The sequence below is a fragment of the Lissotriton helveticus genome, chromosome 3_1, assembly GCF_964261635.1.
Source record: "Lissotriton helveticus chromosome 3_1, aLisHel1.1, whole genome shotgun sequence".
In the NCBI taxonomy this organism is placed as follows: Eukaryota; Metazoa; Chordata; class Amphibia; order Caudata; family Salamandridae; genus Lissotriton; species Lissotriton helveticus.
The window spans coordinates 446817864-446837909 of NC_136061.1; the positions used below are offsets into that span (position 1 = coordinate 446817864).

The 20046-nt window shown below is 48.0% G+C and overlaps 1 protein-coding gene across 3 annotated transcripts in view; it reads left to right on the forward strand.

Annotated features, from left to right (window-relative positions):
* Window positions 1-20046, forward strand: part of CREB1 (cAMP responsive element binding protein 1) — a 398463-nt gene that overhangs the window by 280283 nt on the left and 98134 nt on the right. For all 3 annotated transcript variants that reach the window (XM_078680315.1, XM_078680314.1, XM_078680313.1), the window contains one exon: window positions 17342-17484. In XM_078680315.1, coding sequence (XP_078536441.1) covers window positions 17342-17484 — 143 coding nt within the window. The remainder of the gene's footprint in view (window positions 1-17341; window positions 17485-20046) is intronic.

Sequence of the window (20046 nt, forward strand, 5' to 3'; positions counted from 1 at the left end):
TACAGCACAGACTCCAGACATTCAAGTTAATCCGACACAGACACATACTCCAGATCCGACTACATGTATGACAGTTAAAGACCCTACTCAAGATGTCATAGATATCCAGTTACATGCTACTCCCGATGAAATGAAGAAATGGTCTGAACAAGGAGGGGTCCAGACAGCTCAAGGATGGGTGACGAAGGGAAGAACCGCATGGTTTCTCCCCGACTCTATGGTTCAAGTCATTATTAATACCGCACATAGTCCAGCACACTTAGGAGAAAAAGCAATGTTAGACAGTATCCAGAACATTTGGTTCAACAAGCATTTACGAGCTGCAGCCAAGCAGAAAGTCCGTACCTGTATGATATGTTGTCAGTTTAATCCAGGTAAAAGTGTCCCGGTGGAACAAGGTGGATTCCAGCCCCCTGACCACCCTTTTGAGGTCCTCCAGATGGATTATATTCAGATGGAGAGATGTCGAGGTTTCAAGTATGTCCTTGTAGTTGTATGCGCTTTGTCCAGATGGACAGAAGCATATCCAGTCCCAGATTACACAGCCGCGACCACTGCCAAGCAGTTGGTTCGTGAGTTTTTCCCTCGATATGGACTCCCTAGAGTCGTATATTCTGATAACGGTCAGCCATTCTCATCTGAACTCATGAAGCACGTTTCCCTGTTGTTAGGGTACCAGTGGAAGTTTCATTGTGTACGCCATCCTGAAGCAGCCGGTCTAGTCGAGAGACATAATCAGACTCTGAAAATCCGAATCGCCAAAATATGTAAAGATAAGGGTGTGGACTGGCTAGTAGCTCTGCCAGTTGCTTTGTTTTATATGCGCATGGTCGCACATTCCAGATCAGGTCTGTCCCCGTATGAGGTTGTATTCGGCCGCCCCCCTAACATGTGGGGTACTCCTAGACCCCGAAGTATTACCGATGTTTCATGTAATATGCTGACAGATTACCTAGCTTCCTTGATGTCTGCCCTCAACTCATGTCGTTCACAGGTTGCCGCCGCATTTCCAGACAATACCGAGGTGGCACCGCATGAAATCGTTCCAGGTTCGATGGTACTCGTGCGGAACTTCGACAGATCAAGTCCGCTGGAGCCACGTTGGAAGGAGCCCCGTCAGGTCCTCCTCACCACCCGTACAGCCGTGAAATTGGAAGGACGCCGCGGCTGGGTGCATCTTTCGCACGTCAAGAAATTCTACGGATTGAAGCCGGTCTCCAAGAACATTTTCCAGGATCTAAAACATTGTCAAAACATTGTTCCTAAGGACTGTCCCGCAAATGACATTGATACAACCCCTCCCTTGATAGAGAAAACTCCGCAGCAGGAGTATAAACAAAAACTCCGGTCTAGTAAAATAAGTCAGTCAGTTCGATTGTCTAAGTCCTCCCCTAGGTGAAACGGTTAGACTGTTTCTGACATGTATAAAATAGACCCCCATAGTGAGAGAGTTAGTCAAAACTCAATTCGATGTATCGTTTTTCTAAGTTTCATATTATTTCTCAGCATAATGATTTCCTGCACTAGTTACGCATTTTTCCTGTGTTTTCCAGTTCCTCATGTAAATAAGCATTCTAATGTTACAGCAGAACACACGTTTAGCGATCTGCCTCCTCATGAATATTCATACCGCCTCGCGATGCGTAACAATACATTTATCCGCATGTTGCATTATTCACACCAGACCAGCAATGCCACTAATTGTTGGGTGTGTGGTCGACTGCCCCCTTTCCAGACGTCAAAGGGAGTTCTGCCACTTTTTCCTTATCCTTTTTCACATAATGGTTCGTGTGGAGCATGGTCCACGTTAACATTATCCTCAACAGATATGTCTTTTCTTAACAGCACATGTTTCCCAGACAAGCAAGGTCTCCCCCACAGAACAGGTTTAGATCTAGAAAATGAAGTGTATAATTTAGGTAACTATTCGTCGAATTTTATGGTCCTGAATGTTCAGTCTGATACTACTCCAGACTCACCTGCCATTTCAGTATTACCAGTCAAAGGTGAATTATGTGTCCGTAGTTATGGTTCCGTACATGTAGGACATAGTGATTGTACTACTATTATCAAGTATAGTGACAGTGGGAAATCTATTTTCAAAGCTTCACGTCATTCTTATTTTGTTTGTGGTCATACTGCATATGTCCGTCTGCCCCTCGATTGGGAGGGAACCTGTTACATTGCCTTCCTACTGCCACCTGTTTTCTTAGCACCACCTGACTACCATAGGAATTCCTACCTAGTACACACTAGACACAAGAGAAACCTCCCGATTGTCGATTATACTGAAACTGCTGCAGAGCAATTCATTGATATTGATAAAGGTGTTTTCCCTTATTTAGGTACAGTTGTAAATAGTAAGCTAATTCGTAGGTTAACAAGAACCCTTGAAGCTGTAGTAGATGAGACTGCCTCCGCTCTAGGTAACTTAACCGAAGAGCAATCCTTTATGAGAATTGTTGTGCTCCAGAATCGTCTCGTCCTTGACGTCATACTGGCCGATAGGGGCGGGGCCTGTAGAGTCCTCGGATCCAGTTGCTGCATTTTCATTCCAAATAACGCGCCGTCTGTTTATTTAGCTATAACCAGACTTCATAAAATTGCCCATCTGTTACACCAAGATCCAGGCACCTGGACATGGTCCGGTTGGTTCTGGAATACAATTTCTGCATGGGGATGGAAAGTCCTGTCTTTTCTAGGTATTGCAGTAGCGATCATATTCAGCTGCTGCCTCTGTATACAATGTGGCCCTGCGATTTGCGGCATGTGTGCTACCTCTTGTATTCCTAGTCCCAAGCCCCGTTCTAAATCTCGTTCCAAGACAATTCGAGATGAACAAATGGTACTGTATGAAATGATAGATGGTATCATGAGTATTGATGTTTCCTGATGGAAACGTAGTGACAAGGAGGGAATGTGGAAAAGTAAATTTTGTCATGTTCTGTGTCACTACGTGTCATCCATCATATGTTATGTGTGCATGATCAATATGCATATGCATTCCCCATGTCCGATTAAAGACGCAATTATAGTTGTGTCCACCTCTGGTATGTCATTCCCCAGTCCTTATGAGTAATATGAGTATCAGGCCTATGTAAAGTAATGTTGCCACGTTTCTCAGTGTGCACGTTATTCTATTATAAAGTCCCCGTTTCTAGGCCTCAAAAGGGCCCGGACATCAGATTCAGCTCCTGTCTCCTGAAGCCTCGCTGAGGAGCGATCCAGCCCCCACCTGTATCCTCGACCCTTCACTTACTTCCTGCCTCGCAGTGCCCGGTGCAGCTTGGCTCTGCCTCTGAGTCTGCCAAGACTATGTTATGATTCCAGCTATCAGTTCAGTCCTCCTTCTCTGCATTCCTAAGCTACTGAACTGCATCAATAGTTTCCGTCATTGTCTAGCCTATTCGGCTCCATGTAAGAGAAATACTGGATTTAATGGTCATTTAATATTCTTCATCACGCGCTACATGTAGAATAATGCATGCTCTAGCCTTAGAGTCTGTTAGCTTCTCCCCTCATGACTTCTAGTTTATATCAACATGTTCCCTAAACATTAGATACCAGATAGGGTTTAGGTACATGTTGCTCCGACCCTCCAGACTTTAGTCTCTGCTCCTAGCACAGAGTTCATAGCCCCCAGCTTCTCCTAGTAACACGTCATTGTCAGTTTGCGCGCACCACCAGGTTAGAGGTCCCGGCTCCTCAGGTAGCCCCTCCGTGGTTCCCGCCCATTTTATGACATATTCTGTTACGTCTGCATCACATGTCTATGTATACGCCCTGTTACACCTCCTTTGTACCCTTATCTTTCGCGACTGCTACGCGTCACACCTACTGCTCCACCCACTGCTACGCCCATTGCAATGTAATGCTATGTGTTTGCGTTATGTATATATGCTCATGTAATGTTATTAAATGTTAGAGCTAGCCATTCCAGATCCTGTCCCCGGCAGCTGCCGGGCCATGCTAGTCCTTGCCATTCTGTTCCTATGCAGGTTATCCTGTCCCTGTCCTTTATGCTGTAATAAACCTGCAAAACTCCCACTACCTCGAATCTTGACTCTTATTTTATTGAGCTATCTGTTATTCATTCATTCATTCAAAAATAGATCCGGTATTATTTATTTATATACCACAGGGCCAACCAAGTTCAAAGTAACTCTACAGGGTGTAACCCAGGTGTTTTCTGACCCACAAAAACTACGTCACCTACTATTCAACCAAGGAGATGGCAACCTGGAGGTTTCCCCCTCTACCCAGATGAGCGCATCTACATCCGGTCTAGGATGACCTATGATTACCCTATAATAATGGTCCCAGGTTCTCCGTCTCCTCATAGTCTGTATAATTGGGATTGAGTGTCTTCACTCTACGCTACGCTTCAAAACTATAAGTCTATGAATATTGTGACTAACTATTGGGTCTGGTCGTCAGTGTGACCTTAACATGTTGGATGTACTGACCTGAAATGGATACCTGGTTACACGATCCTATTTTCTCATTATTTTATCATTATGACTCACCACTTTGTTAACGGTTACATGATGCACTCAGATGCTTGGCAGTAATTCCTTTCAAGTTTCAACCTGGTCAATATAGTCTGACCTGAGCCAGTTATAGTGCCTACTGTTGAGACTATCATGCTAGTATTCTTATGCCTAGATATTTGCAGAACATGTATTATCTGCGTTTCAGTTGGTAGTTTCTGAGGAAACAATTCAATCGCAGCACTACAACCATTATAGTGACCTTGTTGGTTTAACTGTTATGATACTCTTGTTATATCTACTTCTCTACTTATTCAAGTATTTGTTAGAGCTTTATTCTGAAGTATGTTTCGCAGCTCTTATGATTAATAGGTTTGAGTAAGCTGCTTGGAGGCGGCCTCGCGGCCGTTTCCGAGTCGCCATGTTCTTTTTCTACTATAGGGGAGGGATGTGGGAAGGGGTGGTGGGCGGAGGGAGATGGGAGGGGTGTGCGGAGGTGTTGTTTTTGCATTTTTTGTATTGTTTTGCTGTGATTTCTCTGATTTTTCTAATTTGAGCCCTATTGTACAACCTAATGTGCTTCTTGCAACCAATGCGGCTCTTACTTACACTAATTTTATCCTCTGCGTAGTGCTGGACCGAATGTGTATAGGCCCAAGTGCAAACTCTAATACTAATACAGCTCATAGCAGTAAGTCTGAATGTTACACACAGGACTGATGATGGCTCACACTATAGATACTCCTATAGGGACGAAAACCATAAATAACCTTAAAGTGCTCTCATTGAATGTGAAGGGTCTGAATCAACAGATTAAACGACAAAAAGTACTCGATTATCTCCGCAGACAACATGGTGATATAGCCCTACTACAAGAAACAAGATTAGAGGCAAAACACTTTCATACCCTACGTAATAAGTTCTTTACTGAAGTGGTAGGCTCCGGCGCTGTCTCTAAGAAAAACGGGGTAGTAATTTTGCTAGCCAAGAAGTCCAATGTGGAGGTGGTCTCCTCCTCTGTAGACACCAAAGGCAGATGGATCTCTGTGAAATTAATCAAAGACGACACCGAATTCTACATCACAACGGTATACGCCCCTAACACACATGAGCCTTCCTTCTGGGCAGAAATAACAAAACAGATAGACACTATTCCAGACTCATCGGTTCACATACTAGCAGGTGATTTCAACCTTCCGTTTGATCCGGCCTTGGATAGGGACTCTAAGTGCGCCTTCAGACCAGGCAAAGCCCATAAGGAATTCACTAAGCTATGCAACAGATTCCACATGATAGACACATGGCGTATACAACACCCCGATGGTAGAGACTACTCTTTCTATACTCCACCTCTCGACTCGTTTTCAAGAATTGATTACATCTTCATAACTAGGAACGCCGTACCCAGAATAGAGGAGACAGACATTGCACCACGACTCGTCTCTGACCACTCTTGCATTTCACTTACTCTATCGAATATTAAGCCAACAATTCGCCAGTCAATGTGGCGCCTTAATGACGCCATTCTGAAAGACGAGAAGCATAAAGAAACTATAGAAGGCGCCCTAAAAGACTTCTTAATAATTAATAAAAAAGGTGACACCTCTGATTTAATTAGATGGGAAGCTCTAAAAACCACAATAAGGGGACTGATCATAAAGATATCATCTGCAATAAACAAAAATCATAATGCCGCCCTCTTAACTCTGGAAAAAGACATCTCTATACTCCAACGCGAATACCTGCACAACAGAAGTGCAAAATCACTGTCTGAATTGACCAACCGAAAATATACCTATAATAAATTAGTGAGTGAAAGAGCGGGAGTCTGGCTAGACAGGAGGAAACGCTTTAAAATCTGTGACTCTAATAAGGCGGGGAAAGGATTAGCTGCCTACCTTAAATTTAAAATTCAAAAGAACGCGATAAATTCCCTAATGGATGACAAAGGCACCCCTAATTCGGACCCCGATAAAATTGCCGATTTATTCAAAGATTTCTATGAGAAGTTGTATGCCAAGAATACAAATGTGGATAAAGGGAAAGTTGTGGACTTCCTCGCCAAGTGCGCACTACCAACACTTACACCCTCAGAGCAAGAGTCCATAAATGAACCAATATCTGAGGCTAAGGTTGCAAGTGCGATCTAGTCCCTTAAGAGTGGGAAAGCCCCTGGCCCCGATGGATTTACGGCAACGTTTTATAAATGCTTCTCACACACGCTTACGGAGCCAATTCTGAACGCATTTAGTGAGATTAGTGTTACGGGTGAGATAAAGGGAACGATGGCCGAGGCGGTGATAGCCGTGATTCCCAAAGAGGGGAAAGATTCTAAACTCGCCAAAAACTACAGACCCATATCGTTAATAAACTTGGATTGTAAGCTTTTGGCATCAATCCTTGCAAAGCACATTCAGAGAGTACTGCCTTCCCTAATCCATCCCTCACAAGCTGGCTTTCTGAAAAATAGATTGTCCAGTGACAACACCAGAATCCTAGCTCACGTAATAGAAAAGGCTAAGCTCCTCTCCACACCCACTGCTGCGATAACACTCGACGCAGAGAAAGCGTTTGACAAGGTGGACTGGACATACCTGGAAGCGGTGCTTCATAAATTTGAGTTGGGCCCTCTTTTTACTAGAATGGTAATGTCACTATATATCTGAAAGAAACAGGTTAGTATTAGATTCCTTACCTTAGAATATCCCCAGGCGTCAGTCTGGATCCGGAAACTTTTGCGTAGCAGTACCCCTGCGCGTCGGTAGGCGTCGTCTGCAGGCGTCCCCTGCGGCTCCGCGTCGTCGGCGTCGTGCGCCGTGATGACGTCGCTGGAGTATATAGACGCCGCCTCCGCGCGCTGACGTCAGTTCTTCTTTTTTCCGCGCCAGTTAGCGCAGATCCGAAGAGCAGTACTCCGGTCTTTTGACCAGGTTTTTTGTTGAATAAATCTTCTACGGTGCCGGTAGGATGCCCGGTTTCAAGAGTTGCGACAATTGCGACCGCATGATGTCGGTCACCGACCACCATCGACTCTGCCTCCGGTGTCTGGGCGCGGACCACGACGTGGAGTCCTGCGTCGACTGTCGGGCCTTGACTGGTAAAGCTAGGCGGGAGCGGTCCCGCAAGCTTCTCGAGCTCCGAGTGTCGGCCCCGCGTCGAGAGCGGTCCCGGTCCGGTCGGAGGTCGAGGGAGCGGTCGAGGGAACGATCGCGGAGCCGCCATGAGCGCTCCGGGAGTCGCCACCATTCCTCCGGTTCGTCAGGTAAGCGTAAGAAGTCGGGGCGTCGTCATCGCACCCCCGACTCCCCCCTGATGCGGCCGGGGGTTCGGGTGGCCCCACCCCGCGGCCCCGCCGACGCCGTCTGCCCCATACCCGTCGGTCCCTGGGGAAGGCGCGTCGCGCGAGGAGATTGAGGCATTCCTCATGGCTATGAGGGCGAGGTCTCCTCCGGCGGGGCCTACGGCGCCTGCGGGGCCGTCGGTCCCGTCTGGGGGCCCGAGCGGTTCGGGTGCTCCTGCCTCGACGCCGCCGGTGGCTCCGGCCCCGGCGCCGCTGGGCCCCTCAGGTTCGTCGCCGGCTGGTCTACCGGCCTCTCCGGCGTCGGTTCCTTTGGGCCAACCCGTGGTGCCGCCTCCGCGAGCCGCAGTGACTCCGCCGTCGGTTCCGGCCGGCGTCGGGTCCCCGGCGCCGCGCGGCGCCACCCCCTCTGACTCCTGACGCGGAGTCGGACCGGCGCCGATGGGGCCCATTGACCCCGAAGTCTATATCGTCGACCCAGACTACGGCGATGAGGACGAGTATGGAGAGGGTTGGGAGGGGTCTGAGGACCCTTTATCCCGTGCCTGCCAGTATGATGTGGACTGGGTAGGTGACTTGGGTGATGCCAGTGGTCTGGACGAGTCACCCAACACTGGGTTTGTCTCGCCGACCCCTGTGGCGTCTGAGGCGGGGGCTGCCTATTCGGTGGTCCTGCTGAGGGCTGCCAAGACCTTGGGCCTTGAGCTCCCCGTCGCTAAGGTCAAACCAAACATTCTGACCGAAGTGTTTAAACCGCAGTCATGCCCTCAGGAGCCTCTGCTGCCGTTTAATGAGGCTCTGACGGATGTCCTTTTGGGCACCTGGTCTAGGCCCGCTTCCGGTGCACCGGTTGACCGGAACGTTGCCAGGCGTCACCGTCCGTGTTCGGACGACCCTGCCTTCCTCTCCACCCATCCCTCCCCGGAGAGTCTGGTGATCCAGGCCTCCACTTCGCAGTCCGCATTTCCATCGGCCCCGCCCGATCGGGAATCAAAGCGGTATGACCAATTTGGGAAAAAGGTCTTTTCCTCTTTGAGCGCTGGACTGCGGTCTTGTAATACCGCATGCCTCTTGGGCCGCTACACCCACTCCCTGTGGGATACGGTCGCGGAGTGTTTGCCGCAATGCCCGCAGGAAGTGCGGGACAAGCTCAACCAGGCCTTGGTTGAGGGCCGGGATGCGGCGAGGTACTCGATCCGGTGTGGTCTTGACACGACCGACTCGCTGGGACGGGCTATGTCCACGACTGTGGCGATTCGGCGCCATGCTTGGCTGAGATCTGCCAACTTCTCACCGGACGTCCAGAATGCCCTCATGGACATGCCATTTGATGGCAGTCGCCTGTTTGGTGACAAGGCGGACCACGCGCTGGAGCGCTTCAAGGACTCCAGGGTCACGGCCAAGTCCTTGGGTCTTTCGACCCAGCGCCAGCAGACGGGTTCGTTTCGCCCCTTTCGTGGCCAAGGAAGGGGCGGTCCCACACGTGCTGCCAGCCACGCGCCGCAGAACGCTCCCCAGCGCGTTGGCGGCCGTGGATTCCGCCGTGGTGGCGGTAGAGGGCAGCGGCGAGGTCAGTCCACACCTCCCCCCGCTGCAGCCTCCAAGTCTTCCTAGTCCGAGCTTTCGGGCTCACGTGACGCCAGTGGGTGGCAGGGTTCGCCATCACCACTCCCGCTGGCGCGCGATTACATCGGACAGGTGGGTGCTGCAGCTCGTCCGAAGGGGCTACTCCCTCCCCTTCGAGTCCACTCTTCCAGCCATGCCACCGCAGAACCACCGTGTGTCGGGGGACCACTTGACACTTCTGAAGGAGGAAGTTACGGCCCTCTTGGCCAAGGGGGCCATCGAGCGCGTTCCTGGGCCAGAAGTAGGGTGTGGTTGCTACTCCCACTACTTTCTGGTGCCCAAGAAGGACAAAGGAGGCCTGCGTCCTATCTTGGACCTACGGAACGTCAACGGCTTCCTCCGGAAGGAGAAGTTCAAGATGTTGACTTTGGCTCAGGTCTTGGCTGCTCTAGACCCACAAGACTGGATGGTAGCGTTGGACTTGCAGGATGCGTATTTTCACATCCCCGTCCTGCCGGCCCACCGGCGTTACCTGCGGTTCACGGTAGGCCACGAGCACTTTCAGTTTATCGTGCTCCCATTCGGCCTTACCAGCGCCCCACGGGTGTTCACGAAAGTGATGGCGGTGGTCGCAGCTCATCTGCGCCGGTTAGGGGTTTCAGTCTTCCCCTACCTCGACGACTGGTTGTTGAAGGCGGGCTCGCCCCAGACAGTCGTCCACCACCTCCAGATGACGGCAGACCTCCTGCACGAGCTGGGGTTTTCCATCAATGTGCCGAAATCACACCTGTGTCCCTCTCAAAAGCTCCTTTTCATCGGAGCGGTTCTCGACTCGGCGCAGTTTTGGGTTTATCCTCCGGAACGGCGGGTCCGGGATATTCAGGCTCTGATTCCCGTCTTTCAGCCGTTATCCCGGGTTTCGGTCAGGTTGACGCTGCGGCTTCTGGGGCTGATGGCCTCCTGCATCCTTCTGGTGCATCACGCCAGATGGCGGATGCGGGCTCTGCAGTGGGACCTGAAGTTTCAGTGGGCCCAGCATCAGGGCAACCTGTCCGACCATGTCCTGATCTCGGAGGGCACTGCGAGACAATTGCAGTGGTGTCTTACGGACCACGATTGGGTCAGAGGCAGATCCCTCTCCCTTCCCCAACCGGAGCACGTAGTTGTGACGGACGCGTCCCTCCTGGGCTGGGGAGGCCACTTGGGAGAGGCAGAGATCAGAGGCATCTGGTCTCCGGCGGAGTCCCGGCTCCATATCAACATGTTGGAGCTGCGGGCGATTCGCCTAGCACAGAAGGCATTCCTCCCCTTTGTCAACGGGAGTGTAGTGCAGGTGTTCACGGACAACACCACCGCCATGTGGTACTGCAACAAACAGGGCGGTGTGGGGTCGTGGACCCTTTGCCAGGAGGCTCTGCGTCTCTGGCAATGGCTGGAACGTCAGGGCGTGACTCTGACGGTTCAACACCTGGCAGGTTCTCTGAACGCCAGGGCGGACGAACTCAGCCGTCGGTGCTCGGTGGATCACGAATGGCGTCTGAACTCGGACGTGGCGAGAGGCCTCTTTCAGCAATGGGGAGAGCCTTGGTTAGATCTATTCGCCACAGAAGAGAACGCGCAATGTCATCAGTTCTGCGCGTTGGAGTTTCCAAGACGGCACTCGCTCGGCGACGCCTTTCGGCGCGAGTGGAGTTGCGGTCTGTTGTACGCCTTTCCGCCTATACCACTTCTGCCCAGAGTGCTGAAGAAGATCAGGCGCGACCGGGCCCAAGTTATCCTTGTGGCTCCGGACTGGGCTCGAAGATACTGGTATCCCGAGCTACTCAGCATGACAGTCGGTCCCTCGATCCGCCTGCCCCTTCAGGAGGACCTTCTGTCGCAGCAGCAGGGGACGGTCCTCCACCCGAACCTGTCCAGTCTCCACCTCCATGCTTGGAGATTGAGCGGCGACAGTTGAGGCCATTTGACTTGCCTCCTGAAGTCTGTGATGTAATTCTGGCAGCCAGGCGTCCCTCCACAAAGTCGGTATACGCCTGCCGGTGGAACAGATTTGTGGCATGGTGCACAGCAAAGGCTGTGGATCCCCTTTCTGCCCCTCTGTCTGAGGTTCTCCTCTTCCTTCTTTTCCTTGCCCAGCAGGGCTCTGCTCTGGGCACTATCAAGGGCTATCTTTCTGCCCTTTCCGCCTTCTTGAGGCTACCTGATCAGCCATCTTTATTCAAGTCCCCTATTGTGTTAAGATTCTTAAAGGGCATCACGCACATGTATCCACCTGCTCCGCTCGTGATGCCTCAGTGGGACTTGAACCTGGTTCTGACATTCCTGATGTGTGCTCCCTTTGAGCCCCTTCATTCCTGTCCTCTCCGTCTTCTCACTTTAAAGACGGCCTTCCTGGTTGCCATCACCTCTGCCAGGAGAGTGAGTGAGCTCCAGGCTCTTTCTGTAAAACCTCCTTTCCTGTCTGTTCATCCTGACAAGGTGGTTCTTCGGACTAGACCTTCTTTCCTGCCCAAGGTGGTCTCTGCTTTTCACATTGGGCAGTCCATCACCTTGCCCTCCTTCTTCCCGCCTCCGCATCCTTCAAAGGATGAAGAGCGGCTCCATCGTCTGGACCCAAAACGTGCGCTTTCATTTTACATGGATCGCACACGCCAGTTCCGGGTGGATGACCAACTGTTTGTTGGCTACATGGGTGAGAAGAAGGGAAGGGCGGTACAGAAACGAACCATCTCTCGGTGGGTCGTCCTGTGCATCAAAGCATGCTACTCTTTGGCTCGGAAGGAGCCTCCTGTTGGGCTGCGAGCCCATTCCACTCGGGCTACGGCGGCTTCTACTGCCCTGGGCCGGGGAGTCCCCTTGCAGGACATTTGCCAGGCGGCTACGTGGGCCTCGCTGCACACCTTTGCGAGGCACTACTGCCTGGACAGTCAAGTCCGGAGGGACGGCTTTTTTGGCCGTTCGGTCCTCCAGGACTTTCTGGTGTAGGTTGTATTGGTTCGCAGACCCACCTCCGGGGTTGGTATTGCTGGGGTATCTATTCTAAGGTAAGGAATCTAATACTAACCTGTTTCTTTCAGATGAACAAGTTACTTACCTTCGGTAACGATATATCTGTAAGAAACAGTAGTTAGTATTAGATTCCTTACCGCCCCGCCCATCCTCCCCGTTCTGCGAACTGATACCTAGGGTTAAGGACATCCCTTTCAGGGCCCTAGTTTCAAATGGCACCAGTGTTAGTTCTCACATGGCTCTGCGTGTTCTGGCGCGGAAAAGCTGTGTGCAAAGAACTGACGTCAGCGCGCGGAGGCGGCGTCTATATACTCCAGCGACGTCATCACGGCGCACGACGCCGACGACGCGGAGCCGCAGGGGACGCCTGCAGACGACGCCTACCGACGCGCAGGGGTACTGCTACGCAAAAGTTTCCGGATCCAGACTGACGCCTGGGGATATTCTAAGGTAAGGAATCTAATACTAACTACTGTTTCTTACAGATATATCGTTACCGAAGGTAAGTAACTTGTTCGCCTGTCCCACTGCTAGAGTGAGGGCCGGTGGAGCGTTCTCCTCACCTTTCAAACTAGAGCAAGGGACCAGACAAGGTTGCCCCTTGTCTCCATCCCTATTCCTCCTGGCAATTGAACCCTTTCTGTACCGTATTCGGGAGAATCCTGACATCCCGGGAATCCCATTCAATGACTGTGTTATCAAACTCACGGCATACGCTGATGATGTTTTAGTGCTCAGTGAACAGGCTGATAGAGCTATACCTGCGTTGCTCTCCACGATTGAGGAATTCTCCGGTGTCTCCGGGTACTCCCTGAATAAGGACAAAACTGAGGTGAAACTGCTAAATAACATGAGTAATAGAAATATTTTAGGCGACTCTGGGCTCACCTGGCAGCCAAAGAGCTTTAAATACCTTGGCCTGGAATTTGAGGAGGACCTAATCATGACACTGAAAATCAATGAAGATATACTCTTCAAAAAAGTGAGCAAGCTCCTGGAAGGGTGGTCCCCGAAATTCCTGTCATGGTGGGGTAGAGCGGAGACGTTAAAGATGATGGTCACCCCCTTAATCAATTACATGGCAAGCATGCTTCCTATGACTTTTACGGAGGAATTTCTACAAAAAATAAACAAATTATTTAGTAATTTCCTATGGAAAGGGAAAAAACCCAGAATCTCTATGAAAAAACTGCAACTCCCCAAACAAAAAGGTGGACTAGGACTGCCCAACTTCAGGAACTATCAAACGGCCTTCTTATGTTAACAAGGAGCTTCCTGGTTCTATGAAACACCTGGCTACGCGCCGTTGTGGATCAACATAGAGAAAGCTGTCATAGGTAAAGCCCCTCTTGCAGCAATACTAACCATGGACCTGTCACACCTCACGCACTCCAAATACATCATGCTCAACACCAAAAGGGCTCTTCTCAGACTAGACCAAACACATAAACTCGGCCTACAGATAAGAAAGTCGGCTTCCTCATCTCTATGGTGTAACCCACTCATAAAGGTTAATGGCTCGTCCCCCTTTTGGAAGCATTGGTCAGACAAAGGAATCAATGTAGTCTCAGATCTCTACGGCAAACACATGCTGTTGCCTTTTTCAACGATCCAATCTAAACATTCCCTTGAACCAATTGACTTCTATGCTTTCCTAAAACTAAAGTCAGCTATATCTACACGCACGTTCATACAATCGACACCGTGGTTAAAAACGATGCTCCCTCACCTACAATCTTCAGGTAATTTTGTATCTAAAGTTTACAAGTTGCTTGCGCCGAAACTGAGTAAAACACTGAGACGCAACGAAATCAAATGGGAAGCAGAACCTAACAACACCGGAATAGTTATTGATTGGGATAAGATCCATGCTTCAGCCCTCACACACAAAGTATCACCAATCCTTTCGCAGACCAAATACATGATACTCAATAGGGTGTTCTGGCCCCCCCCAGAAACTATTTAAACTCAATCCACGAGAGACCCCCACTTGTTGGCATTGCTCCCTAGCTGATGGGGATCTGCCACACATGCTATTCCACTGTCCCTTGTTGCATAAATACTGGTCCAATGTCTTTGACTATATTGAACGCATATTTAGCATCAAACCGACGAGGGAATTAATCTACCTAATTCTGGGGGCCACTGACCCATTGTTAGTAAGGGACCACGACCACCAACTCCTTGACCTGTTCCTCACCTTGGCGTGCAAGGTCGTCTTTTGTCACTGGAAGGCAGCTTCCGAGGTCTCTTTCAATGCCTGGAATGAGTGGTTGGCTTGTATCAGAGGGGTGGACAATCCGGCCCTGAACTCTTCCCCGTGGCAAGCTACCAGCAAGAGACTCTGGTCTTCCCTGGACGCAGCCTCCCTTTACTTTAAACCGCCATAGTAGATCCGTCACTTGGTGGTCACATGATCATATTTCAACAGGAAGTTCCTGCACACTGTTTGTTGAGCCCCATTCTGGTTGCACAACCTGTTTCGTATATTGATAGGCGCAGTAGCACGACGGTTACTTATACATTGTATATTTTTGAAAACCGATTGTTAATTAGAGCCCACACTGTGATCACTAGGATGTTGTATTGTATTATCGTATTGCTGAACGATAACTGAGATTCTCATAATCAGTCATTGGTATCTAATGTACATAATGTCACCTCAAGTATCGATACTATCTGTATGAGTGTCAAAATTTTATTCAGTGATGGTGTGGCTCTGGATCACTCTCTGTGTTAATTTATTTTTCTTTGACCACTGAAGTATAATGGCATGACTGTATTCCATTACTGTTTGTACATTTGCTTTTCTTTTCCTTACTTTCTTCTTGCCTAATAAAAATGATTTGAACACAAAAAAGAATAAGAAAGAAATGCGGGTAAGTCTCTGAGGCTGTTCTCCTCTTCCACGCTCCACATGTAAAATCTAGTTAATTCATTATCTACACCCGGCTTCTCCAAAAAGTAACTTGTGAGCTATTCGTAGCTCTCCAGCTACCTGTTGGTAGCTCACCTGTGTGCAGTTCAACCCATTACTTTTTAGGTTTTGCTTGACTGAATTAATATATGTACACCAACATTAAAAGCTGTGTGTTTGAGACAAACATGTGTATATTTTCAGAACTCATTAGCTGATATTTGGAGAAAAATGTTTGCATTTCTAAAATCTTTATAAAGCTTATATTTGAGTGTTGAATAATGTAGCACCGGGGCACTTATTACTAGTACTATTACGTTGGTGCCTGGAGCAATGAAGCTATACTAGTAATGTATTACTAAATTGACACATTTTTTTATGGTCTGCCTAGAGAGCGCAGCTGTCTCCAGAAATGCATGGCAAACAGCTATCTGTGGCTCAGTTTACCATCCCCTTCCCTCTCCCCTGAGTCCTAAAGACCCCTCCCAACCTCCTTAAAACTACCCCGAACCACCCCTAAATACTAGCCCAAACTCCCCTAACCCCTAAAAACTACCCCAACATCCCCCACCGCCTAAAAATGTATTTGAACCCCTCCCACCCTTTAAAAACTATCCTAATCCCCCACCCCCTAAAAACAACCCCAAATTCCCCCCCCCCCATAAAAACTACCTTGAACCCCCTCCCACCCCTGAAAACTTACCAAGAATCCCCCACCCCGTAAAAACTATCCCGAATCCCTCTCACTTCGTGAAAGCTACCCTGAACCTCCCCACCACCTAAAAACTGCCCCAATGTCCCCCACTCCCTTAAAAACTACCCTGAATCCTTCTTACCTGCCTGCTTCTCTTACTTTTCTTTTTCACGCCCATCCTGAACATTAGACCGACTTTGCCATAACCACGCACATGCGTCGTTGTTCAGGCAAGTCGTTGTTCTGCTTGCAGGCTTCCGGAACTCGTGGCTCTTGCCTCGTTGTTTCCAGATGTTCCACATTTAAATCATTGTTCATCGGCCAAGAGCAGCCTAGTAATACATTTGTTTAATACAAATTCAAATAAGTGACAGAAAACTTTGTTGTTTTAGGTACAACAGTACCAGACTGAGTTCTTTGATGCCTGAACCAAACCTGGAAATCATCCAGCTATTTAAAAAAAATGTATATGAAGTGAATTTGCCCTTGAAATTTTACTGGAAGTCTCCATTTCAATCAATCAAAGAGACTTTATTCGATTGCTTTTTGAGACAATCATAAAAGTACATATAAACAATTCATGCATTAAAATGATAAAATAGTGAGAGGTAAACATGATTACATTAATAAAATCAATATACAAATAGTCACCAAGGTTACAAAGTGATGCATTTCCTGTGGCTAAGGACTTTTTGAAAAACATGCCAATCCGTCAGGCTCTATGTACATCGTCCAGGAGCTGCAGCACCAGTAATGCAGGACGACATTGTCTCAGACCCAGCTCCTTTAAAATCGGGACAATCCAAAGTTTCCTCAGGTTGCTGTAAAACTTACAAAATAACAGAACATGGATTGTGGATTGATCCGAACAGTTGTCGCACGGGCACAATGCTAGAGTTCGAGACCAATCGTTCATTCCTGGGAAGCTCACTAGCCTGTGGAAGATGTTACATCTAAAACGGGTTAATAAAAATCTGTCGTAGCCACCAGGTACAATCAATAAATAGGACTGAATGTTAAAAGAAGTTAAAATCAGTTGGTTATATTGCACAGTGGGTTTTGAGCTCTCGCTAGCCAATCTTATTAAGTCCAAGTGAAGTCTCCATTTAATAATGAGATATCAGAGCTGGTGAAAGGTGTTTTTATGTTTTATGTTTTGCTTTAATGGTAGATATTATCAGAGCATGACATAGTTTTGTATATTTTTAAACCATATGGTTCAATGTTTAAATATTAAATATTTAGTAAATCATTATTCTCATAATTTCTATATCCTTTAAAGTGATTATTCTATTACTACATATCTGTAAAAAGTTACCGGAAAGCCTTCTTCTTTACTGAATTAGTATGTTTAATTCATTTTTCAGAAAAATCTTGAACGACCTATCTTCAGATGTTCCAGGAGTGCCAAGAATTGAAGAAGAAAAATCAGAAGAGGAAGCATCAGCTCCTGCCATCACAACTGTGACTGTGCCTACTCCTATATATCAAACCAGCAGTGGGCAATATAGTAAGTGATCTTCGTCTTTTTTTTAAAAATGTGTATGAATATAAGAATGAATGACTGAAAGAAGGAAAAGATTTACTGCGTGATTACTTGAATATCATTACAATTTTTCCAGTTATTACAATCACAATGTGAAAAGAAAAAATGGAGGAAGAGGCAACAGAATGCAGTGCTTTCAATCAATCTTTCCCTATTAGTACGATCACAATGTTAAAAGGGTGGATGAAATGGGAATTTTTTTTAAACCACTTGTGTCAAGTAAATGTTATAAAAGCACTGACGTTAGCAATTTTAAGCAAGCGCGGGAAACTATTTTTAAAAAAGCTATGGTCTGTTACGTATGTTGGGACAGTATGCAAATTCGCAAAGTAAGGGGCAACATGTCCCAAGCAGTCCCAGTGATTGTTCAAATTGCTGGCATTTAAGGTGCTAGGTATATGTGCCGTAAATTATTATGAGCATAATATTTTTCTCAATAAAATGCATTAGCTATTTAAAAAAAACCTGTGTTCAGCTGCCTACCCAGGGGCAATTTGAAACTTAACAAAGTTAGGTGCAAGATATCCCTCATGCTATATTATATTATATATCCCTGGGCTACAGGATGAGATAGTTGTTAAAAAAAACTAGCATTCCTTTGGGAAGTGTGCAAGTTAGCAAAGCAAGCTAGATCTATGTTAAGTAAAGCATCATAAGCATGTCTCTGTAAAGTGCATTATATGTTTTTAAAAAAAAAGTGGAATCAGCAGCCTTTCCTGGTGTCTTCTCTGGTCACAGTGCACTGGGTGCCTGTGGTAGCATTTACCAGGGGCTGACGTGGGGCCATAGATGCCAATTGGGTTTTGTCTCCAATGCAGTTTTAGGGAAAGAACATAGGCCCTGGGTACCTGATTGGCAGGAGCCCAGGGCATACTCAGTCAAAGCACATCAGCAGTTCAGCAAAAAGTGGGGGCAACCATTCAGAAAGAGGGCACTTTCTCAGACCGTTGACGAGTAGATCGACGTTGAGAGGGAGTCAAAGAACCTCCTCAGGAACTTTGTCACCATCATCAAGACTTAGAGAGGTGCGTAAGAAGAGAAGACATATTTACACGTCCGGTTCGGATTATTCCCAAACCTGTTCTCCATCTAGGCTTGTTTCTTCTCCAGCATCTCATCAGCAGTCTCCACCACCTCTTCCAAATGTTAAACCAAGATCTCCGACGTCTTCTCCACCGCCTTCTCCTCCACCACGAAGACCGAGGTCTAGATCCTACACTAGTCATCGTTCTCATTGTTATAGATCCTCCACTCATTTACGTCATCGCCATCATAGACGGAGGTCTCATTCCAGACACACCAGAGACACTTCCTCGTCTAGCACAGGCGGATAGTCACCTACACTGACTGATTCGCCTGCCCCACGTATCTTAACAGATGGTGACATTTCAATGTTTCAAGAGGTTTTAGTGAGGTGTGATTCCAAGTTGGACATTCCAGTCTCAACTCCTACCCCTACAACTTCCGTCATGTTTGAGACTCTGCAACCAAAACGGGTGTCATGTCCTTTGCTTCCTCTGATGCCAGGACTGTTGGAAGCAGCAATGGAGCTTTTCTTGACACCCTCTACTGTTAAATCAGCTCTTTCCAGGCTGCAGAAAAAATAACGCCCTGCTTTCCTTAGTATGGACCCAACTCTAGACTCTGTTATTGTGGTGGCTGTGAAGAAGCAACATGCCACAGCTCCAACTTTGACAGTGCCATCAAATAAAGAAAGCTGTAGAATGGATTCAATGGGGAGGAAAGTTTGCAACACCGCAGTGACTGTCATGAAAGCCTTGTTAGGGAGATGGGACAGGGCACTGTGGGAATCGCTCCAGCAGTTTACAGACCCTCCCTGGAGATGAGAGAGGATTTTAATGAAATACTGGCAGAGGGTTTGATGGTCTGTAATCAAATTAGAAGTGCAGCAGCAGACACGTCCCTTCTTGCTGCGCATGAGTATTGCCATGACGTGACATTACGGCGGCATTCATGGCTACGCCTTACGTCACTTAAGCCCGAATCGCAACAACGCATTCCTAGTCTCCCGTTTTCAGGGATGGCTCTTTCCGGCACTAATGCAGACGAGAATATGGCCAGGATGAAAGCTGAAATGGAGACGCTAAAAGTGGTAGGCCTGGAGAGGCCTAAGGAGCAGTGCAAATCTTTCCGTCCTTTTCAACAAAGCTACTCTACACCGAGGGTTCAAGCCCCTTGATGGTATCAGGCCCGCCAGGCAGGTATGCAACCGTAGTACCAACGTTCCTACCAGCCAGATCACAAAAAAATACAAGATGAAGATCTTGCGAGCAGCCTGCTCAAGGTAGCAAGATGCCAGTTTGTGCAAAACCCTGAATCCTGTCCTACCCCTCTACCGTTACCTGCTGCGGTAGGGGGTAGCATCAGACATTTTGCAGCGTGAACCTTTTCTGGATTCACTATGCTGTGCTTTATTCCGCCATCTAGTGGTTGGGTCCGGAATTGTGGTATTTCTTCTCTTTTTTTAAAATTTTTGTTTTTATTTGTGGCCTGGTGGGCGTAGGC